Source organism: Antechinus flavipes, chromosome 2 (genome assembly GCF_016432865.1).
Source record: "Antechinus flavipes isolate AdamAnt ecotype Samford, QLD, Australia chromosome 2, AdamAnt_v2, whole genome shotgun sequence".
NCBI lineage: Eukaryota > Metazoa > Chordata > Mammalia > Dasyuromorphia > Dasyuridae > Antechinus > Antechinus flavipes.
Window position 1 is genome coordinate 335,573,935 of NC_067399.1, and position 24,885 is coordinate 335,598,819.

The window sequence follows — 24,885 nt, forward strand, 5'->3', positions numbered from 1 at the left end:
TGCTATATCTTAACACCATGTTGGCTGTGGGAAACACTAAGATCAAAGAAAGATCTTGCCATTTTCTGATATATTGTTGAAAACCAGCAACATGATATGATGAGAAGGAACCCTGAATTAACAGTCAAAAAACAATAGACTTGGGTTGAAGTTCTGGAAAATAGGATATAAGCTCCTTGGGAGTAGAAGCAATGGAAAGAATGCTGAACCTGGAGTCACAGAATCTGAGTTTGAATCACACAGGTCTTCCATTTTACTACCTATGTGGCTTTGGCAAGTCACTGGCCCTCAGTTTCTTCATCTGTAAGATGGAACTGAATTCAATGAATGATCTTCCAAATTTTTATATGATCCTATAATATATATATATGTATATATATACATATATATGTGCCTGCATATGTGTGTATATATGCACATAAAAACAAATGTCATGAATGTGTGCATAGACATATATTTTATGCAGATCATATGTGTCTTTGTAACTCCAGCACTTAGCATAAACTCTAGGCCTTTGGTAAATGTTTGTTGAATTGAATTATTTACTAGCCTTGTAACCCACCAGCCAACCTCTTGACTTTTCTATGTCTCCTTTTTTCTACTTGTAAAATGTCATAATTACCTGCACTATCTGTTTATCTCACCAGTGTTTCTCAAAGATTCCAAATAGCTGTCAATTTAGGCATGTTTCTGCAGATACTACTTAGTGTCATCACCTGAGGCAGGGTTCTGGGACAGTCCAAATAAATTCTGACAGCCATGACAGGAGAATGTCCATCCAGGGCAGATTATCCATTATTCACCGAAACAAGTCACAGCTGAAATGGGCAACAAAGGGAAAGAAGAGACTGTTCACTAGTGAAAAGCCAGGATTTAATCTAGTAGAGAGAGACTGATTTAGAGTTAACAAATCCAAGAGAGAGAAACCAGAGTCTTAGAGCAGTATTAAAAACCAGAAACTACAGGTTGGACAAAAGACCTAGCATTCAGTAGAGGCAGAATGGCTTGGGGTCTATGCTCCATTTTCCTTTTAAAGGACCAGTGACCTATATACAAACCTGGGGCCAATTATTTAGAGACAGATAAACTACAGATTTCCTCTGCCTGGGTTGAGAAAATGGATCAGTTTCTTATTTTAAAGTGAGAAGCTGGGGCAGCTAGATGGCAAAATGGATAGAGGACCAGCTTTGAAGCTAGAGGACCTAAGTTTAAATCCTGTCTTAGACACTTAATACTTCGTAGCTGTGTGACCTGAGCAAATCACTTAACCCCAATTGCCTAAGCAAGAAAAAAACAACTAATTATTAAAACAAAAAATAGAGTAAGAAGTCACCAAGGTGAAGTAGGTAAATGGCTCCAGAAAAGCTCATTTCTAGGGGTATGAATGAGGGCTAGAAACCCTCAATATGTTGGTAAATATTTAATAAAAATGCATGCACAATACATTTTAAAGTTTAATCTTCATTACAAACATTTTCTTCATTCCTTTCTTAAATCTAGACAATCAATAAAACAATAAATAAGCCCTGAATTGATTGTGATTACATATTTCTGAGGTATAAATGCTCAGAATGAAAATTTAACATTCAGTTCTCAGGAACCCGGTTGACTTCAGCATACTCATAGTAGAACTGAGCAGAAAGTATTTTTTGTTGTTATTCAGTCATGTCCAACTCTCTAAAACCCTGTTTAGGTCATTCTTGGAAACTGGACTGGTTTGCCATTTCCTTCTCCAGCTCTTTTTACAGATGAGGAAACTGAGGCAAGCAAGGTCTTTTTCAGGGTCACACAGCTAGGTAAGTGTCAAGAGGCCAGATTTGTATTCAAGTAGTCTTCCTGACTCCAGGCCTGACTACCTTGCTGCGTTGGGAATTACAACTCAAATAATAGTGGCCCAGGTGAAATGAAAAATGCAAAAAGTCCTTTTTCTAGATGATATCTTGTCCAAATTGTTCAGTTATACCATGTCCTTTTAACCCAATGGGTTTTGGCAAAGCCTCTTGATAGAAGAAATTTCTCATGTGACTAATTCTATTAGTTGGGAGGGAGTGTTGGTTGTTTTAAGACAGTTTCTTTTTGAGATAACATGTGCCTCAGAAATCTTTTGAAGGAAGATAGAGTTCTTGTCTTCTTCATAAATGATATCCTTGTATATAAAACAACTCCACCTGAAAAATGCACTTAATTCTATCTTCTGTTCCTGCATGTGGACTCAGGCTTCACAGAGAAAGGTGTAAATTTGGAGCAAGATTGAGTTTCTGGGCTACCTTGTGACTCAACATGGCATTCAACCAAGCTCAGGAAAGCCAAAGCCATAACAGATCTTAAGCCCCCACAGGACACAAAACAACTCTATCAGGTAGACACAGAAAACACATTATTTAATAAGGAGACCCTAGAGTTCTCTTTGTAATTTGGGGCTGGTCTCTGAAACATCCTTCTCCCAAGTGCTGGTGCCAGTTACTGAAGGAATGAATCCTTCCTCCCCAGCTATAATGTCGTACAAGTGCTTCCTTCCTGGCACCTGAACTTTTTGTTGAGTGATTGATTGTAAATTAGCAATGGAGAATGGAAAAGGAAAAGGTGATGAATGAGGTTGAAATAATGTGTGAAGACTTAGAATTCCATTCTTAAATGGGCAATCTTTGACCCTTAAGGAATGAATGACAAAGAATTTATTTAAGCAGATTGAGAGGCCCTGGTGTTCTGAAGTTCCCTTTTGTTTTGTCTTTTTCCTTATATGTTTCCCAATGATCCAGAGACTCATGAGTGAAAACTGGGTTATGTCACTTTTCACTTGTCACCTTCTCAAAGTAATGGTTCTACAAAATTCTCTGTGGCCGGCACTGTAAGGCCGCAAGTGAATAGGCATGAGCTATGCTGTTAGTGTGATTAGCAGAGCTGTAATCTCGCCATTACAGACATATCCTACCAAACAAGAGTTCATTGACTCCTAGAAACCATATTGACTTCTAGAAAAACCTTATTGGGCCAATGAATTCTACATAAATAGTATTGGGAGTAGCAAATGAGAGGAGAAAACGGAGGAGTAGAGAAGAGAAAAAGATAATTTCCAACCCTGTCCAAAAACACCAAAACAAAAACCAAAACCAAACAACCTTTTCCTATACTCCCCCAGACAACGATAAATGGAGTTTGGTTAACATAAATTCATGATAATGCAAAATGAGGGTAATCCAATGGTATGCATGATAAACTTTATGGGCATTTTTCCCCACAGAGAAAAACCCACAAAATTATTGTTTGCTTAATAAGTAGTACCCTCTTTTACAGTCCTATGCCTTCAACAGAAATCAAAGAGAAAATCAAGAAGGGCAGGTCAATTCACTTTGTTGAAAATGATGGAACCACCTCAGAAAGGTATTTCTTTTCATTTCATTATCTGAGCATTTATCTAGTAATTTGTAGAATTATTTTAAACCCTTGTAAGCTACAAGAAAGTATTATTTCCAGCACCACTAACACGAAGAGTATCAAAGAATTAATACTTATCATATTGTTTAAATTTGTTGAGGGAGTTAAGGAAGTCTCTATCCGTATTGAAATTTGACTAATTGGCTGTGTATTGAGATTTTCCGATTTTTAAAATGTTGCCAACAATTATCAACCTATAAAATAGAATGAGTGCTTTCTGTATCAATAACAGATTTAAATGCATAGTCTTGAATAGCATACATTAATAATTCAAGTGTGAGTTTGATTAAATAGCCTCTCAATTGTGAAATTCTATGATTTTTTTCTTAACATAGTATTGGTCCTTGTACATTGAAATGGGTTTGTACAAGACATTTTTAAAATAATCAAACTCCTCCCACATGCTGAAGATGCATTCTACAGTTAAGCAGAATCTCATTGGGAAGCCATGTTAAACAATTCTTCCTCCCCAGCATAAAGACCCCAATAATTTTAATTGGGTCTTTAATTTTAACTCCAGTGTCCACTGGGTTAGAGATCTTGATTTCATATTCTCTTGACAACTTCTGAGTCAAAATATAAAAGTATGCATAAAGGACTCTCGGACATCTACATTTCTCTGGGGAAGAGCTGATAAGGGGATACCTATCCCAGGCTACTCCTACACTACTGATCCTCATTGCACATAGTGGAATGTATTTGGTGTGGGGGGGTACAATTACAGATTCTCCCAGCAGATCAGCACTGTACTGATGGCAGCCTTCTGGGGAATCTAGAGAGAACAGATCTTGGAAACTCTGCTGATGGTATTATTTTTCACATTGTCAATGGTGGCAACCAAGCCATCAACTCTGGAAATCATGTGAATGTTTCTGGCATAAGTGGAATCCCTATGTTGAAAGAAAGTCACACATACAGCATGGCAGATGTGGAAGTGGTTTGTAGAGGGGACAGAGAGAGTACTAACTAGAGAATTAATGTTGTAGGATTTGAAATACTATAATTAGTTTTGGTTTTGGTTTTTCGTGCAAAATGAATTTCTATTCTTGCCATAGTTGGGGGGGGGGGCAAGAAAAATAAAGTGGAAAAGAATTCTTCAGTATGTACCCAAGAGTTCATCAATTCTCTCACTAAAAGTAGATAACATTTTTCATCCTGAGTCCTTTGGAATTGTTATGGTTCATTGTACTAATCAAAGATTTTTCACAATCATTGTTACAATATTGTTGTTACTATGTGCATTGTTTTCCCTGGTTGTGCTCACTTCACTTTATATCAAGTCTTCCCAGATTTTTGAGAACTGTCCTCATCTTAAGTTGTAGTACAATCATATGTCACAACTTGTTCAGCTATTCCCCAAATGATGGGAGTGAACTGGTTCTATTATTATCTTTGCTGTCCTTTGGGGTTGGACTCTTTATGAAGCTAATCATACACACACGCGCGTGCGCACACACACACACACACACACAGAGTCCCATTATGTACTCACACCTATTTTTTTTTCAGAATTTCAATACAGCTAAAACATTTCTAAATATTTACATTAAATATTATTAGGTTGTCTGAGAAGAGATTTATTATTAAAAGAGATGAGAAATTAGCAAAAGGAATTGAAAGACGACCAAAGGATGACAAGGTTACTCTGGATGATGCTAAATGTGAGTTAACATCTTTGCAACTATGACCTGGAACACAACTTTTTGCTGGTATTCAGTTTTCTCTCTTCTTCATTTTCAGATGTCGCCTTGTTTTTATTACAAGACACTGAAATGCAACGTATCTATTCCTTTTCAACATTTATGAGGTATGTGGTTATGTCTGGAGTAACTCATATTGATAAGTGATGGCAAAGTTCATGGAAAGAGCATGGTGTTTGATGAGGAGGTTGGACTCTCAATGATATGTAAGAGCCATTTAACTCTAAATCTATGATCTTATGATTTTTGGAGGGGGAGGGGCCTTTACAATATGTGTGCCTATTGCTACATAATATTATGGAGTACTGTCTCATTATTTGGGCCCAAGAGCCTCTCTAATGCCCAGAAAAGATATTAAGAAACAAAGCCAGGATGATATTACTGTAGATTTTTATTATTTCACAAGGAATATTTACAGAATATTAGAATGGTAGCAGAATTCCATAAAAAATTCTTTTTACACATAATGTTCACTTCGGCTAAAGCCACAGAGAGAGCCACTTGCTAAAAATCTCTGATTATTGAGGACTGGGGTCTCTTAACTTGCTTGAAATAATGAATAATGAAGAGTTTTTTTTTTTTTTTAAGGATTCTCTTAAATGTAGTTTGCATTTACAATTTAACCCATGAAAATGTTCTCTACCGACAACTCCCCCACCCAATCTTCTACAAGATAGCTAAAATATAGTGATTAGTAGAATCAATGGACAACAGAAGAGATAAAAGAGCTTATTGCAGTGAAAAGATGTTTCTACTTGAAATCAGTAGTTGGGGCAGCTGGGAGCACTAGTCCTAGAGTCAGAGGACCAGGATTTAAATCTGGCCTCAATCATTGTCTAGCTATGTGACCCTGGGCAAAATCACTTACCCCCTGATTGCCTCCAGAAATAAATAAACAAAAAATAAATTAAAAATAACCATGAAGAAATCAGTAGAGCTAGATTTGAATTCTGGCTCCAGAATTCTTATTGTTAATTCTTATGAACTATGGTAATGCATGGCCAAGCAACTGAATCCCTATTAGACTCATTTTCCTAATCTCTTATATAGTGATGTTTGTACTCTCTATCTCACAGGGTTATTTAGAGGAAAACATCATAATTAATCTTAAAGTAATAAATAAATATGATGATTATAATCCCTGCTAGCTTTTTCTCCATAGAATACTTTTCAGGTATTTGAAATTCAGGAAATTGTATTTGAAAAACACCCCTCAGTTCCAGAATAGCTGAAGACCATACATTTTACATTAACTGAATGGTAGAAAGTACATCCTGGAAATTTTTCATTGCTCCCTAGAATTTCTGGCAAGAAGACTTTAATGTAAATTATGTGCCAAATACAAACTTGCTTTGATGTTCACATATTAGTCCCATTTATTTGGCATAGTAGATAGGGCCCTAGAACTGGAGGAAGAAGACTGGATAAAAATTTTACCTTACCCAGCTATGTGATCCTGGATAAGTCACTCAAACTCTCTTGTTCTCAATTTCCTCTCCTATATAATAAAAGGGTTGACTTGGATGGCCTCTATCTAAGGTCCCTTGTGATCTAAATCTATGATCCTATATCTATTTTAATAAATATAAATTTTATATTTCTTTGTTCTTCTCTAGTACATTGAAGAACTCAACATATACATCTTTAATTCCTGTATATAGTAAAATGGCTGGAATGGTTTAGGAACAATGTCACAAGATACAAATTTGAAATTTAGTCATTGGAAAAAAAATCAGAAATCTCAAAAAAGGTTATATTGGAGGTTGTGGACTAAGTTGCTTTATGGTTAAGGACTAATAAAGGAGACGATAGTGTTAGATACCTCCTTTCAAAAATGCTTTGCTTTATAAGTCTATCTTGTCAACCATTATACAATAAAGGATTTTAAAAGATAAATTAGTCATAGAGGCATAACAATATAACAGATGATAGAGGGCTGGGCCTGGAGTTAAGAAGACTGAGGTTCAAACTCTACCTTCAATACTTATTAGCTATGTAACTCTACTCAAGTCATTTCATCCATAAAGTCTACTTTATACACTAATATCAATCTACACTAACTGTAGAGCTAACCACATGGATTTCTTTTTGTGTCTGTATTTTTTCATCCACATTGCATTCACATTGTTCACTAGCCATATGTTTTGTTGTTAGAAATTATTATTTTTTTTTTTTTGGTATACTAATAGCTTTTTATTTTTTCAAAATACATGCAAAGAAGTTTCCACATTCACCCCCAGAAAACCTTGTGTTCTAAATTTTTCTCCCTCCTTCCCTCAGACAGCAACAATATAGGTAAAACATGTGCAGTTCTTCCAAACATATTCCACATTTATCATGCTGCACAAGAAAAATCAGATCAAAAAGGAGAAAAAATGGGAAAGGAAAAAAAAAGCAAACAACAGTAATATATACCACATTCAATTCCCATAATCCTTTCTCTGGATGCATATGGCTCTATCCATCACAAGTCTATATTGGAACTGTGTTGAGAATTCTTGTACTTGAAATGGTCAACAGTAATCATTTTTTTATTTCTCTGTAGAAATAAGAATCTTGATGAATTCCTCATGGCATTGCTATACTACTTATCTCATTATCTGGAAAAACTTTCCTTGGAAAAGAAGCCCAAAAGTTACATGGCGTAAGTAGGCATCAATCAATTCTTTCCTAGTTATTGCCTTTGTTATGGTCCAAAAACAATCTTCATATAACATGGAGAGTACTTTTTTATTAAAAAAAAGTTTTAAATGTGGTATGATATGAGGGAACCATGTGTATCTCAATATAATGAATAATTGAGAAAGCTTCTTTGTCAACAATCAGTATTGCCCTGAGTCCCCTGGGTTTTGTCTGTTTGACTTTTCTTTTTTCAAGCAACTACATTCAGAAATCTCTCCCAAAAGGATTTGTGAGCTGCACAAAAAACCTGCCAAAATCCTAAAGATAAATGACCATAGCAAAAAATAATATTGTTAGTCACCCCCCTAAAAAAAATTGTTACTTTTCAGGATACTTAATGCCAAATCAACAACTACTTTAAGCAACATACTTAATTTTTTTATTATAACTTTTTATTGACAGAACATATGCGTACGTAATTTTTTACCTTGCACTCACTTCTGTTCCGACTTCTCCCTTCCCTCCCTCCACCCCCTCCCCTAGATGGCAGGCAGTCTTACACATGTTAAATACAGCATGCTTAATTTTGTGTATTCCAAATTAAAACATTTTGAATTAGGAGAACTAAATTAGCCAGCAATTCCACCAGTATTCCCTGTGTCCTTTGACAAACCATTGAAACTTTACATGTGCCTAAGCTACCTTGTCAGTAAACCTGGATTGTGTCCTGTCCTTGGAATCTTAGCTGTACTCATTTCCTAGATGCAAAATACTTTGACAATGTAAAATTCAGATGCCTATTAAGGAACTTTAAAAATATTTCTTGATAATTAAATATAGAACTGAGAACATGTTTGTAAAGGACAAGATTAATAAATAATTCATGACTGCAGCTTCTTCAAATTAAAATCCTTCAAATATTTAACTCATTTAAGGATTATGTTTCCTGTCAGTGTAGTCAAAATTATAGATTAAAAACTTCAAATTACCGAAACAGATATTGTCTTACGAAGAACTAAAGCCAGCTAGTATGCTGTTACTGTTGAGTTGAATATTTTGGGTGTCTTTGGAGAAATGGAGCCTATTTTGAAATTGATATTGACAAGCAGATTTTGATCATAGAACTGGAACCTTAGTCTGGTTCTGGGATTCTTGGTCTGGGAACCTGTTTTTTAAAAAAATATTTTGATAAATGTATTTGACTGTAATTGTAATTGAATTCCTTTGTGTATTTTATTTTATATATTTCAAAACATTTTTCTGAGAAGAGGGGTTCATAGGCTTCACCATATTGCCAGAGAGGTCTGTGACATAAAAAAGCTTTAAGGACTTCTGATCTAGTCCATCCCCCCTCCTTAATATAAAAATTCCCTCTACACTTTTCTTGACAAGTAGACAAATAGCTTCATTTATCTTGTTTAAATGATCAGGAAGAATGTCAATGCTCATAAGTAAGAACATCATGTCCTCATATATGCTCATTGATCCTAACTCTGATTTCTGAACATGGCAAAGCAAGTTTAATCCCTCTTTTGTATAAACTTTGAAAATGCTTGAAGATTATTATTTATCATCATGTTCCTAATCACATATCTCCTCTACACTACATATGGAATGGTTATGAGAACCTTCATTGCCCTGGATATGCTTGAGTTTGTTGATTCCCCTCTTGAAATGTGGTAGCTAGAACTAAATACAATTCTATGACCAAACAATGTGTTCTGCATTCTGCTTTCATTCATGAAGCCTAAGCTCAAATTAGCTTTTTGGATAATCACTTCACACTGCTCATACTGGCCTAAGAGTCAACTAAAATGGCTTCTTTTTCACATGAGTTATTATTAAGTCACATTTCATCTGTCTTGTACTTATCAACTAATGTTTTAGCAAAAATGCCAGATTTATACTTATCTCTATTGAATTTCTTGTTAAATTTGTGCCATAGGTCCATGTGCTGAAATATTTGCTGGATATTGGCTCTGGCATCTCTACAGTTTTGTGTCACCCCAAGATGTATGTCTTGTGACTTTGAATTATTGGCTTAATCACTATCCTAGTGACCTTGGCCAAATCACTTAATGTCTCTGGATTTAATTTCTTTACCTATAAAATGAAAGGGTTAGATTAGAGGCAGTGTGATATAATGTATTTGTATTTGGCATCAGAGGACCTGAGTTCAAATCTTGTTCCTATCTTTAATTTGATGTTTGGAAAATCACTTACATTCTAGCCCTTGATTTCCTCATTTGTAAAATGAGAGAGTCAGACAGACTTCTCAAACATTTCAAATTGTATTTTCCTATCACACAGGTATGACCAAGTTACCAGCCATACTTAATAAATTCCTATGACTTCCTTTGGCCTTCAGGATCCAAATACAAAAATCTCTAGCATTCAAAGCCCTTTATAATTTAGCTCACTCCAACCAGTTTTTTTAAAAATATGCTTTACTCCCTGCTAAGTACTCTTTAGTCAATGACACTAGCTTCCTTGCTGTTCCTTGAACAACATATTCCATCTCTCAGCTTTAGCATTTCCCCTGATTGTTCTCCAGGCCTGAAATGATCTTCATCCTCATCTCTACCACTTCCTTTAAGCCCCAAATAAAACTCTGCCTTTAAAACCCAAATCACTCTGACTTTCACAGCTTAGGCAATTCATAAGTCCTAACCCAAGATTCTCTTGCTCATAGTTTAGGTTGGATGACTCAGAATGCATGCAAGTAGCAATTGTTTGGCCAGAAACTCGGAGGCCCTCCCCCTCCCAGATGGATTCTTTTGGGAAGGCAAACTAAGCAATCTTTTGAGTCATTTCTCACGTGGCCTTTAATCACTGAATGGGCCTTGTCTCAGACAAATTGAGACTTGGGAAGGACCTTAGCTTTAAGAAAAGCCAGAGTCCATGGACCCACACTTAACATCATATACCAAGATAAGATCAAAATGGTTTCATGATTTAGACATAAAGAAGGAGATCATAAATAAATTAGAGGAATATAGGATAGTTTAACTCTCAGACTTGTGGAGGAGGAAGGAATTTGTGACCAAAGAAGAACCAAAGATCACTATTGATCACAAAATAGACATTTTTGATTATATCAAATTAAAAGGCTTTTGTACAAACAAAACTAATGCAAACAAGATTAGAAGGAAGGCCATAAACTGGGAAAACATTTTTACAGTTAAAGGTTCTGATAAAGGCCTCATTTCCAAATATATAAAGAGAATTAACTGTATAAGAAATCAAGCCATTCTCCAACTGATAAAAGGTCAAAGGATATGAACAGACAATTTTCAGATGATGAAATTGAAATTATTTCTACTCATATGAAAGGGTGTTCCAAATCACTATTGAACAGAGAAATGCAAATTAAGACAACTCTGAGATATCACTACACACCTGTCAGATTGGCTAAGATAACAGGAAAAGATAATGATGAATGTTGGAGAGGATGCCGGGAAAATTGGGACACTGATGCATTGTTGGTGAATTGTGAATGGATCTAACCATTCTGGAGAGCAATTTGGAATTATGTTCAAAAAGTTATCAAATTGTGCATAGCCTTTGATCCAGCAGTGCTACTACTGGGCTTATACCCCAAAGAGATATTAAAGAAGGGAAACTGCAAAACTGTTTGTGGCAGCTCTTTTTTGTAGTGGCTAGAAACTGGAAATTGAATGGATGCCCATCAATTGGAGAATGGTTGGGTAAATTGTGGTATATGAATGTCATGAAATATTATTGTTCTGTAAGAAATGACCAACAGGATGAATACAGAGAGGCTTGGAGAGACTTACATGAACTGATGCTGAGTGAAATGAGCAGAACCAGGAGAGCATTATATACTTCAACAAGGATACTGTATGAGAATGTATTCTAATGGAAATGGATATCTTTGACAAAGAGAAGATCTAATTCAGTTCCAATTAATCAATGATGGACAGAACCAACTACACCCAGAGAAGGAACACTGAGAAATTGAATGTGGACTACTTGCATTTTTGTTTTTCTTCCCATGTTATTTTTACCTTCAGAATCCAATTTTTTCTTGTGCAGCAAGAGAACTGTATGGATCCACACACATATATTGTATCTAAGATATACTTTAACATGTTTAACCATGTATAAGACTTCCTGCCATCTAGAGGAGAGAGTGGGGGGAAGGAAGGGAGAAGTTGGAACAGAAATGAGTGCAAGGGACAATGTTGTAAAAATTACCCATGTATATGGGTAATATCAATAAAAAAGCTATCAATAAAAAGCTATAATTAAGAAAAAAATAAAGGTATGCAGATAAACCATATACACACAAAAAGGCCGGGTGTCCCCCTGTATCTGGGACTACTACCGCCCATTTCTTGAGTTATATCTTGCCACTGGACTCATATGAGCCTGGAGGAGAAAGAGAGGCTGATGACATTGCCCAACCCTGCCTCTCATGTCCAATTCACTTGTAAGTCCAGATGCCATGGGTCCTCCTTAAGAACAAAGGACAAACAGCAACAAAATCTCATCTTTTATAGGAAACTTTTCCCAACTCCTCTTAATCCTACTGCCTTTCCTATTTGAATTATTTCCTGTTGACCTTTTATCTAGATTGCTTTCTCTATATTTGTTTTCTTGTTGTCTCCCTATGGATTATGAGCTCTTTGAGGGCTACAACTATCTTTTGCCTCTTTGTGTATCCCTAGTGCTTAGCAGAGTGTCTGCAACAAAAAAAAAAAAAATAAATGTTTATTAATAGACTTTCCTATGGAGATACCTATGGATCCTTTGAACTTAAGAAAATATGATCACATTTGAGGGACAGATAGATGGTACAGTGGATAGAGCTCTAACCCTGGAATCAGGAGGATCTGAGTTTAGATGTGACCTCAGACACTTAATACTTTCTAGCTCTGTGATCCTGAGCAAGTCACTTAACCCCAATTGCTTCTTGAGCCAAAAAAAAAAAAAAAAAGCTCATATTTGTAATACCTACTTTACAAGGTTATTGTGATGAAAATGCCTCGAAATCCAAAAATGTTATATGATTACAATTAATTAATTATGTGCCATATTTAAATACTGGAAGATTGTATTTCTTTCCCCAAAAGCCTATAATTTGGCATTTACCCTAATTCAGATTGGTCTTTCAGCCTTTCTGCATTTCTTACCAATTAAAGAATTTTAACTATAACTTTTTTTTCAGGAGCCACTTAGAGAAAAGGGAGATGGAGTTAGTTATTGAGAAGTTACAAGAAGCACAGAAATATCTTGCCCAGAAATACTGTATCCTTGTTTTAGGTTTGGGAATGCCTGATAAACATCACATGGCCTGTGGGAAGTAAGTAAATATATTTTATTTATTTTTTTTTTATTTCATACATTTTAAAAAATTTTCTGTTTAAATACAAAATGAAACAAACAACCCACCCCCAACATTGCCTTGTACAAAAGGATTTATTATAAAACAATAAATTTCTATTTCAAGAAAAACCTTTATAATACATAGACAATGTTGTTGACTTTTCTTTGTTTCCTTGTTGGTTTTCTTTTGTTCTCTGCTATGTACTTTTTACTTTATTGAAGAAGTCTATATATATATATATATATATATATATATATATATATATATATATACACACACACACACACACACACACACATACACACACACAGAGCTATTTATAAACATACACATTTCTACTCATATTAATACATTTTTAAAAATGAGTAGTTATGGAATTTGGGAATTATAGAAACCCTTAGAGATTATTCCAGTCCGATGTTTTCATTTTACAATAAACTGAGTTCCAGAAAATAACTGAGTTGCTCAAAGTAGTAAATAGTGGCATCAGAATTCAAACTTAGGTCTTCTGATTCTAGTTCCAGTATTCTTTTAAGGCTTCCATTTTTCTCAGTGATTTCCACACTGTGAAATCTAAAGTTGTATGTAATTCCATATGCTCAAATTGTGGTGTTTTTTCCCCCTTAACCTAAGTGTTTTATTGAAATTTTAACATTGAACACCAACACAGCTAAATTATCTTGTTTAGTAAATATTTATATACTCAAATTTAATTCATAGCACAAAGTTTAATAGCTTTTTATAGTCATTCCCCTAAGTGCTCATTGGTATTTGCCCATTCTTTCTCATTTACTTTTCCTTTCATACTCTTTGCTCAGATTTTTGGGGGTAGCTGTTAACAAAATTATCAACCTGGATGTCCCATTATTTAGAGGATACTACTTACTATATTACTTAATGTTCCTACTTTCTAGAGACCAACCCATTTCTTAGAAAGAATAGGAACATACAATGGTGTCTGCCTTCCATGGAATTAGCTGATGTCAGTGCATTATTAATAATTCCATTTTCCACAATATGAATAAGCTAACATCCCTTGGAATACTTTTTTCAAGCATATCTTCTGACTTTTCTCCATTTCTAAAAGACATCATTTTAAGTTGGGTTAACCTATTTTTGCTATTATTCATTTTTCTCTGAGGCTGAATTTGCAGTTTCACAGAAATTTCAGTTGAAACTAGCAATTTTGGGGGTGTTAATTTTGTGCTTTCATGTCTTTATAGAGCTAGGAGGGTCTGACTTTTCTAGTTTCAAAGCTATGAATTGTTAGTTTTACAGAAATTTTTTTATGATTTCTTTGTAAGTTTTTTCCCCTGAGGTAATTGGGATTAAGTGACTTGCCCAGGGTCACACAACTAGGAAGTTGTGTTAAGTGTCTGAGATCAGATTTGAACTCAGGTCCTCCTGACTTCAGGGCTGGTACTCTATCCACTGTGCTATCTAGTTGCCCCCTTTAATGTGTGTGTGTGTGTTTTTTTAAAGAAAAATGGATATGTGTGTTCTTAGCAAAATTAGAAAATTACTTCATAGCATATGTAGCCTTGTTCAGGTCATCCTTAAAGGAAAAAAATGACCTCAACTTGTATGGATCACAGCCTGTGTATTTTATGTTGCTGTAGCATCAGGTTAGGAGGAGCATGGATGGCTGATGCTTTAAACACACACACACACACACACACACACACACATTAAAGCAGCTCTTAATTGTTTGGGATGTTCAGTTTAACCTCATTTCTTCTGGACAGAATTATTGTTTTGAGAAAGAAACCTGGAAATTACATAAGGAGATTGGGTTAGGCTCTGAATACCTTATACATGGTCAGCACTGAACCCCGATTCTCCTTGGAATGATTCTAAATAAAGATGCTTGTGAATAAAGATCTGATGAAGGACAAAGATCTCAGTGAATAATTTTCAATAATAGCACTGAAACCTAAGGAACTTAACTTCCATTTACAAATTTGCTACCAGCCAGACTTTCTGTTCAGCTGCTTTTAGGATCTGATCTCAAATAAGGGATGTATTGTTTCTTATGAGCCCTGTTTGAACTTGCTGAAGTTGAAACCCTGGTAGTTCCTAGGGAAACTCAAGAGACATGTTCTGTAACTCCTTATACTGGGCCTCTATGAAAGACAGTGCAAAACTTAAGAAGAAAAGGATTACTTATTTATCTAAGTACTCAATAAAAAAAAAAATCTGTAAACTTTGAGTAGAGAGAGGAGAGAAGAAGAGGAAGGGAAGAAGAATATGTGTGGGGGGAATTGAGGGAAGGAGAGATGAGAAGAAATAGAAGAAAGAAAGAGAAAAGGAGGAAGAAAGAGGCAGATAGAGACAGAGAGAAAAGGAGAGAAAAAAAAGGAAACAGAGACAGACAGAGAAAAGGAGATAGAGAGAGAGGAGAGAGAAAAGGAGACCCAGAAAGAGAGAGAGAAGGAGAGAAACAGAGACAGACAGACAGACAGACACACACACACATACACACACATACAGAGACACACAGAGAGAATGGGCAGAGAGTTAGAGCAGAATGGGAGGTTTGTATGTCCCCAGACTTGTTTTTTTTTTTTTTTTTTAAAGGAAGTTGTTTTCTTCTCTGCAGTTACTGTCATTGTTTCCAGGCCTTAAACAGATGCCTATGCTGTTCTACATGATTTGGGAATGAGCAAAAGTAGGTCATCTAAAATAAGGACTGCTTTAAACGAGTTCCCAGAATACAAGTGGACATTGCTTTCCTAAAACACAGTTTGTTTCTCCCATCCCACCCACCTCTCTTGCCTCGGCCCTTCCTCCTCCCCTTTTCCTCTCCAAGTCCTCTCCACCCTACCCCCCACATTTGCATGCTTGCCCCTGTGGGCTCTGGTTTCAGCTGGCAGAGGAAGTGGAAGTGCTGAAACACCACATAAGAGCCTTGATTAAGGAGTAGTTTTTGGCTCTACTGAAGAAATTCTGATTATCTGTCTGCAACCTCAAAGAAATTCTTATGTGTTTCTCCGTGTGTGTGTGTGTGTGTGTGTGTGTGTGTGTGTGTGTGTGTGTATGCCAGTAAAACATTTCAGAAATAAAAGTAATTTTTCCCAAAAAAACTTGAAACTATTTAGGATTGGGATTTAACTCATATAAATTGGCACAACAAACATCATAAACATTTTAAAAGAAAGTACCCTTTGAATGATGTCCTCTCTTGTCATTCCTAATCCTTGGTGAGACTTAAGAGTTTGGGGTTGGCAGGGAATGCTTTCAATCCCTTAAAAGCCAGTATAGAAAGTAAACTGTTTCTGGTTGAAAGGGTTCCAAGGGATTCAGGCAAATTGCTGGGAATACTGGTTCAGTTCCAGGGTCAGTTCAATTCTAATCCAGAGATTGTCACAATAAGGAAACTTACTGGGATTATCGTAGGGATCCTGGATTTAACAAGACATTCAGACCTGACATAGAGTAGATTGAAACATAAAATCAGTCTCAAAATGTCATGGATCTGGTCCTGCCTCCTTGGGCTTTTATAGGACCAGTAAATGCCTGTAGCTTGGCTAGAATTCAACAAAGGCATTCATTTTCCTTAAGAGACCTTCCAATGATTCCTGGGAAAAATCTGCCTAAAAGAGTTGAAATGTAAGTTTTTCCCTACTAATCCAGGTGACAAAAGGTTCCCAAGTTTCATGTTCTTTCACTGAGAATGAAGATTACATTCCATTTTCAGTTTCTCTTCATGACCCACAACCACCAGTCACTTCCTGTGCCTCAGCTCTCATTCTTTGTCCCTCTTAACTCCTAATTTGCCATCTCCGGTCCTTTCCACCATCATCTTCCAATCCTGATGATTCTTTCATAAAACCCGGCCTGGGCTCCTGTGCACAAAGTTTACAGACATCTCTCCACTAAGGCTTGTCTAAGTATAATGTTTATCCCTTGATTTTTGATCAGAATCCTTTAAGAGATGGCAGGATCTGAATGAACTAGGAAGCCTGAGTCAATGAAGATCTGTTGAAAATGTTAATGTTTCTTTTTGACAACATATTGTAGGTTGCAATGTATATTAAACATAACAGTAACTGAGGCAAGAGGTATAAATGAATGAAGCATAACTTGGATTAAGGAGAAAGACACAGATAGAGACTGTAAGACATCATCCCTGGAGGGAGGGAGCAAAAGGAGAGAACTACTGTGGACAAAAGATTGCATAATTCTGCTGCCCATCCTGGTAACAGAGCTTGGCTAGGTGGATCCCAGATGTGAAGAGAGAGCCTGTGTCAGTTTACCATCCCCTAACTTCCTGTTTAAACTAAGTATTCCTGTTAACTAGATGCTAAGCTTTATGATTTTTGCCTGATAAAGGAGTGAAAATGTTGTCAGCACACCCTGTACATTTAATCCTTTAGGATCAAAGGTCTTGGTCACTTCATCTTAAAGTTCTGAGCTTAAATAATTTTATGGTATTGTAGAAGAGGCCAAAATTCCTTAAGAAAGGAGTTTTTTTTTTTTTTTAGAGGTGATGACTTATAAAGCCTCCTATATCCAAAGGAAAAAACGTGAATTGATCTCAGATTTTGGAAGAGCTCAAAAAGGATTTTGAAAATCAAGTAAGAGAGGTAAAGGAAAAATTGGGAAGAGAAATGAAAGTGGTACAAAAAAATCATAAAAAACAAGTCAATAAGGGGCAGCTAGGTGGCGCAGTGGATAGAGCACCAGTCCTGAAGTCAGGAGGACCTGAATTCAGATGTGACCTCAAACACTTAACACTTTCTAGCTGTGTGACTTTGGGCAAATCACTTAACCCCAATTGCCTCAGCAAAAAAAAAAAAAAAAAGAAAGAAAAAGAAAAAGAGTAGCTCCGCAAAGGAGATCCTCCTCTCCCCCCCAAAAATACTGAAAACACACTAGACCATTTGGTAAAGGAAGCATAAAAAGCCAATGAGGAGGAGAATGTTTTTATTTTTTTATTATTATTATAGCTTTTTATTGACAGAACATATTCATGGGAAAAATTACCCATTGTCCCTTGCAATCACTTCTGTTCCAATTTTTCCCTTAGTTCCCTCCACCCCTCCCCTAAATGGCAGGGAGTCTCATACATGTTAAACATGTTAAAGTATATCTTAAATACGATATATGTGTACACATCCCTACAGTTCTCTTGTTGCACAAGAAAAATTGGATTCAGAAAGGTAAAAATAACCTGGAAAGAAAAACAAAAATGCAAATAGTCCACATTCATTTCCCAATGTTCCTTTTCTGGGTGTAGCTAGTTCTGTCCATCATTGATCAATTGGAACTGAATTGGATCAAGAAGAATGTTTTTAAAAAGCAGAATTGGCCAAATGGGAAAAAAATCCACTGAAGAAAAAACTCTAAAAGTGTAAAATTGGACAAATGAAAAAAGAGGTACAAAAGCTCACTTAAAAAAAATTATAATTCCTTAAAAATTAGAATTGAGCAAATGGAAACTAATGGGTTATGAGAATTCAAGAAATAACAAAACAAAACAAAAAAATGTAAAAAGATAATGTGAAATATCTCATTGGAAAAACAGCTGACTGGAAAATGAATCTAGGAGATATAATTTAAAAATTATTGGAAATAATTTTTCTCCAAATCCAAAAGCTATGATAAAAAAAAAGTCTAGACATCATTTTTCAAGAAATGGCAAGGAAAACTGCCCAGATATTCTAGACCCAGAAGATAAAATAGAAATTGAAACAATCCACTAATCACCCTTGAAAGAATCCCAAAATGAAAATTCCCAGGAGTATTCTAGCCAAATTTCAGAACTCCCAAATCAAGAAGAAAATATTGCAAGCAGCCAGAAGAAACCAATTCAAGAATCGTGAAGCTATAGTCAGGATAACACAAGATTTAGCAGCTTCTAAATTAAAGGATTGAAAGAGTTGGAATATGATGTTCTGGAGAGCAAAACTGAGTATTATCCTTTAGGGGGAAAATTGCTATTTAATGAAATAAAGGATTTTTAAGTATTCTTGAATAGAACATTTTGACTTTCAAATACAAGACTTAAAAGAAGTAGAAAGAAGGAAAGCATAAGGAACTTAACTATTAATAAGGTTAAACTGTGATGATGCTTGTAACTTATAAAAAGTTTCTCATTAGAGCAGTTAAGAGTGTATGCACATAGATATAAGGCAGAGGTGTTAGTTGAATGTGAAAGGATAATATTTTAAAAAGGAGTGAGAGGTAAAAGAACTGAGAGAATAGGAAAGAGGCAGAGGCAGAATGGGGTAATTATTATTCAAAAAAAAGGCAAGAAAAAGCTTTTACAGTGGAGGGGGAGGAGAAGGAAAAATAAGAAGTAAGTGAATGAAACTTATTCTCATAAGAAGTTACTTAAAAGAGGGAACAATATACAGATTTAATTGGGTATAGTAATCTATTTTACCCTACAGGATAATAGAGGGGAAAGAGACAAGGAAGTGAAAGAAAGGAGAACAGATTGGGAGAGAGTGGTCAGAAGCAAAACACTTTTGAGGAGAGACAAAGGTTGAAAGAAAGAGAATAGAATAAAGGGGGGAAATATAGTTAGCAAGAGTAATTGTGAAAAAAAAAATTGAAACAAGTTTCTCTGATAAAGGCTTCATTTCTCAAACAATAACCAGTCAAATTTATAAAAATAAGAGCTATTCCCCAATTGATAAATGATAAAAAAATCAGAAGTTTTCAGCTGAAGTAATCACAGCTATCTATAGTCATATAAAAATGCTCTAACTCACCATTGATTGGAGAAATAAAAATTAAACAATTGTGAAGTACTAATACAAACTCCATTAGATTGGCTCATAGGACAGAAAAGGAAAATGAGAAGTGTTGGAGGGGATATAAGAAAAATGAGACATTGATGCACTGATGGTAGAGTTTTGAACTGATTGAACCATTCTGTAGCACATTTTGGAACTATGCCTAAAGAGCTATCAAACCATGCATATCCAGCAACACTACTACTAGGTCTGTGTCCCCAAAGAGATAAAAATCAAAAAAAAAAAAAAAAGAGCAAAAGAAAACCTATATGTACAAAAAGTATTTATAGCAGCTCTTTGATGTGGCAAAGAATTGAAAATTGAGGGGATACCTATAAATTGGGGGATGGTTGAATAAATTGTGGAATGTAACTATTGATGGAATACTCTTGTGCTATATTAAATATTGAGCAGGATGCTCTCAGAAAAATTTGAGCTGATACAAAGTGAAATGTATTGTGAACAAAGTAACAGCAATATTGTAAGATGATAGCTGTGAATGACAACCTGTTCTCTGCAATACAATGATACAATTCAATTTTTGAAAGACTTATGAAAAATGCTATCCATACCCAGAGAAAGAATGGATGGTGTCTGAATGCAGATTGAAGTATACTTTTTGTTATACTTTGTTTTTCTTGAGTGATTTTTTTTTGGTCTATGTTTTCTTTTACAACATAACTATTATGGACATGTTTACATGACTACACATGTATAACCTATTTTGAACTGTTTGCATTCTCAGTGTGGGAAGTGGGGAAGGAGAAAGGAAAAAAATCTAGAACTTAGAGTTTTAAATGAATGTTAAAAATTGTCTTTATGTGTAACTGGGTAGAAAATAAAATACTAAATGTATTTTAAAATAAATAAAAAATAAATTGGCCATTTTTTTTAAAAAGAGGGGGTTTAAGTTTTTAGGTTTTTTTCCCTAACATTTGCCAATTTTCTTTCTTTTCTTTTTTTTTTTTTTTTGGTCAGGGTGTCAAAAATACAACATCTGTTATTAGCCATTGATTTTTCTTTATGTTTCAGGGAAAAGATTTCAGATACACAAAAAGATTGGAAATTCTTTGAGGTAAGAAAGGCACATTGATGGAACTTTACTTCTGACCAATTACCTCAGTACTTTAAGAATGCGTAAGTTCATTGAGATGGGTAATTTCTTCAACAATACAGAGCCAGATCTCTCTGTGACTCACTACATGAAAAAAACTTTAATGGGAGAACATGAGAGACATGACACATAAAGTCATTTAAGATTTTTTTTTCAGTGCTTTATTTTTTTTTTTAATCACCCAAGTGAACTGCATTCATACAAACCTGACTTCAAAACATGTTATTTGTTACCTGTATGCTACATGCTTGAGATTATTGGGTACTTTCAGCCCAGTCACACAACTTTTGAGGGATACAATAATTGACCTTATTTATCACAGTTGTGGGTTGAGACTGTCCTTTTTCATTGTAGGCCTTCTTCACCTTTTGTACATATGTAGCTTGGGTAGTATTCCGACGTGAGCATCTAAAAGAGATTGATGAAGAAATAGGTCGGCTCTTTCGTACTAATATGTTTAACAGTGCAAGACGGAGACGGGAAGAGGAAGAATCTGGTGAGGAAAAGAGGACAATGACTTTTGTACAATTCAGGTATGGCCTTTTTGGTTTTTCCCTATTTGAAGAATTCATAAGACAGGACAGCCAAACTGAAGCTTCATTTTATTTTTCTATGAAGGAAGATGATGGCCAAACGTCCAGCAATTAAAACAACCATTCATCTGCGCTCTCCAGCTTTATCTACTCTTCTGCCCTCCCCTAAAGAACATGCTCAGCATCTCTTTGAGAAGAGTCGTAGCCGTATGGGTGTCCCTCTTCAACGATCCAGCCAAAAAGAATTGGTCAACTATGATTCAGTTGCCATGCCTGTGTAAGTGACAGTCAGAGATGTAGAATGACCCAAAGAAAAGATACAGTAACAAGGCAGTTGTAGTTACATCCTTTGTAACTTCACCTATACCAATCCATTTAACTCCAATTCAAGAAACATTGAGAAATTGCCTACTGATTTGTAGAGCTCTGGACTGCTGAGAAATTCCTATTTAGTAAGAGGAGAAGATATGTGCACTGCCAACCAAGATCAAGCAAGAATTCTTTAGTACATATAGCCATATTTGCCAGTCTGGATTTATTGGCTTGAAAGAAATTAGGTTGAGTTACACAGTAGAGTAGCTAAGTGATACAGTGGATTGAGCCAGAAAGACAGAAAATCTCATCTTTCTGTGTTCAAATCTGGCCTCAGACACTTAACTAGCTGTGTGACACTGGATAAGTCACTTAACTGTGTTTGCCTCAATTTTCTCATCTATAAAATAAGCTGGAGAAGGAAATGGCAAACTACCCAAATGGGATCATGAAGAATAGTACCTGACTGAAAATGACTGAACAACAACAAAGACATCAGGCTGAAGGCAACATATATATATATATATATATATATATATATATACATATATATATATATATAGTTTTATTAAAGTTTTTTTTATTTTCTAAACATATGCATGGGTAATTTTTCAACATTGGCCCTTTCAAGGGCAAAAAGTTTTAATGAAAAAAAAAAGGAATTCAATTCCTAGTGTATATATAGAGGGTGGACCTTTCACAGAGGGAATCATAGAAAAAGGGCAGGATCACTTAATGTTAAATTAACTATAATAATATAGCTATGCCAGGTGGTCCTTAATAGGGTTTTCTTGAATTTAATTAATATTGGATGAAGAATGATAATCAGCCGGTCTAAAAATTAGCTCACTTACTAGAGAAACCCAGCTTCTGAGGAGTTGTGACAAAAACCCATGAACCTGGAAAAGGGAGAATTTGAAACCAGTAGAAAGATAAGATCATTGTTGTCAGTCAGTCATTTCCAGTTCTTTGTGACCCTACTGGACATTATCTTGCATAGGGCCCCACAGCTACTAAGTGAGTCCAGATCTGAAACCAGGAAAATGAATTGTCCTGACGCTCTATCCAATGCACCACCTAGCTCCTCCCTCTATACCCACTTTCATATTATAATCCAAACAAAGAGGTTATTTGTCCTGAGGAAGTCATCGGAGTGGGTCAGTAGTAAGGTGAAGACTAATTGAATGAATATATGATCACAATTCCACTGCATCCCCTTAATGCTGTTACTAATGTATTTGGTGGTTCCTCAGATTTCAGACTGATTTAAAATGGTGTCATATGTATCCTTATGATAATACTGAGAAATAAGGAAAATTCTAGTAAAAATTCTTGTGGGTTAATCTTGTTTTTGAGTCTCTCTGCAAGTTCATTATAGTGGTTTACCGAATCGGGGATTATTTTTGATATTGAAAACTTCTCTGCTATGAGGTTTCAGCTTCTAACAATCCTTTTTTCCACACAGAGTGGGCATCATAGGGGAACCTCGAAGCCTGTTCAACACCTCTACCCTTCTCCCCAGTGAACAAGAACAGACTCCGGAGCCTACAAAGAGAAATGCTTCCTTGATAAATGAAAATAATGCCAAAGTTCAAGAGATATTAGAGCTAGCAATGAAATTACTAGGTCCAATAGGAATAGTGACTAAATAACTACTGGTCCTTTTTAATATTTCACTTCCAATAGAAGTCAGCTTATTTATTAACCTCCAAAACATGATTCTAGTGTTGTCTCCTTATTTTTGTAATCAAATAAAAAAAAATTTAAACCTCACTATATGTACCAAGAACTGCAAATAGTGTTTGTAAGAGCATGCCAGAGAAAGAAAGCAAATTTTTGACTGGAAGAACTTGGAGGAAATTTCAGAAAGCAATTGATATGGATTTATTTAATACATTTCAAGAATTTTATGACTTTCATAATTATTTTGTAGTTAACTTTGACAATTTTGTTAATATTTTACATTGTGTAATTTCTTTTGAATGATGTATTTTATTTTTACCTTTGAATAAAAAAATTGAACTTTAAAATAAGCTAAAATAAACTAATTTTTAATTAAAGCAGTTGCTTTGTGGATGAAATAAAAGTTATCTAACTTACAATCTTCAAATATATTTCATTGAGTCATTAAACATCTATGACATCTATTATATATATATGAATATAGCATTTGTTAAAGGTACAAAGATGAATAATAATGTCTGTCCTCAAAGAGTTTACAATCCATTAGGAGAGAAAAGACATGAATTTGAAGAAGTTTAATAAAAGACATAATGCAGAAAAATGACATAAGATAGTTTTCAGCAAAGCTGCATGGGAATTTAAATGAAGAGAAAGATCAGGAAAGGCTTCATGGACGTACCATCTGAACTGGGCCTTGAAGAATGAATAATTGAATTGGGGAGAAGAGAAATTCTGGGCAGAGAAAAAGACATGAACAAAAACAGAATTGCTTGGGAAATGAGGTAGAATAATACCTAATTATAACATAGGATATGTGTAGAAGAATAGCAGGCTGGAAAGGAATATTAAAACCATCTTAGAATCTTGAATGGGTTAAGGTGTTAGAAATTTATTGTATAAGAAACAGAAGAGCAATGATGATTTGTGACCACATTAATGACATTAAAAAAAAAGTTTTAAAGATTTTTTAAAAATATTTACTGAGCTTCTTAATTCAATGCTATGCTAGATCAGATTCAACATTTATTGAAGACCTAAGTCCAGAGTACTATGCCCAGCCTCTGAGAGAAATGTGTAGATAAGATATCGTCCCTTTACTTAAAAAGAGTTTATACTCTACTAGGGGAGCGGGATCTGGCTCACCTGGCTCTCCAAAGCCTGTTAAATTTTCAATGGAAGGCATTTCAGAAATCAGCAAACTTTACAAATCAGGAATCGATTTGTTGGTTGTCTAGGAAAAGATGTTAAAAAACAGATTAAACTTAAAATGTTTTATGCATCTCCTTCCCCCATCTCCTCTGCCCCAGGAGTGTTAAACACTAGCACACTCCTATTAAGACACATACATAAATAAACCTGATACAAAATAAAATGTGGTAAGTTCATATGACAC

General features: G+C 35.2%; 1 protein-coding gene and 1 long non-coding RNA gene across 4 annotated transcripts in view; one reads left to right on the plus strand and one right to left on the minus strand.

Annotated features, from left to right (window-relative positions):
• Positions 1 to 23,523, plus strand: part of PPP1R36 (protein phosphatase 1 regulatory subunit 36) — a 31,518-nt gene extending 7,995 nt beyond the window's left edge. The window contains exons 3-11 of the mRNA XM_051977815.1: positions 3,295 to 3,381; positions 4,996 to 5,096; positions 5,176 to 5,242; positions 7,681 to 7,779; positions 12,949 to 13,083; positions 20,883 to 20,925; positions 21,319 to 21,497; positions 21,583 to 21,774; positions 23,275 to 23,523. Coding sequence (XP_051833775.1) covers positions 3,295 to 3,381; positions 4,996 to 5,096; positions 5,176 to 5,242; positions 7,681 to 7,779; positions 12,949 to 13,083; positions 20,883 to 20,925; positions 21,319 to 21,497; positions 21,583 to 21,774; positions 23,275 to 23,461 — 1,090 coding nt within the window. The 3' untranslated portion in view covers positions 23,462 to 23,523. The remainder of the gene's footprint in view (positions 1 to 3,294; positions 3,382 to 4,995; positions 5,097 to 5,175; positions 5,243 to 7,680; positions 7,780 to 12,948; positions 13,084 to 20,882; positions 20,926 to 21,318; positions 21,498 to 21,582; positions 21,775 to 23,274) is intronic.
• Positions 21,287 to 24,885, minus strand: part of LOC127549623 (uncharacterized) — a 40,642-nt gene continuing 37,043 nt past the window's right edge. For all 3 annotated transcript variants that reach the window (XR_007950676.1, XR_007950674.1, XR_007950675.1), the window contains 2 exons: positions 24,636 to 24,723; positions 21,287 to 21,372 (listed from right to left, as the gene is read on the minus strand). This is a non-coding gene — a long non-coding RNA (uncharacterized LOC127549623). The remainder of the gene's footprint in view (positions 21,373 to 24,635; positions 24,724 to 24,885) is intronic.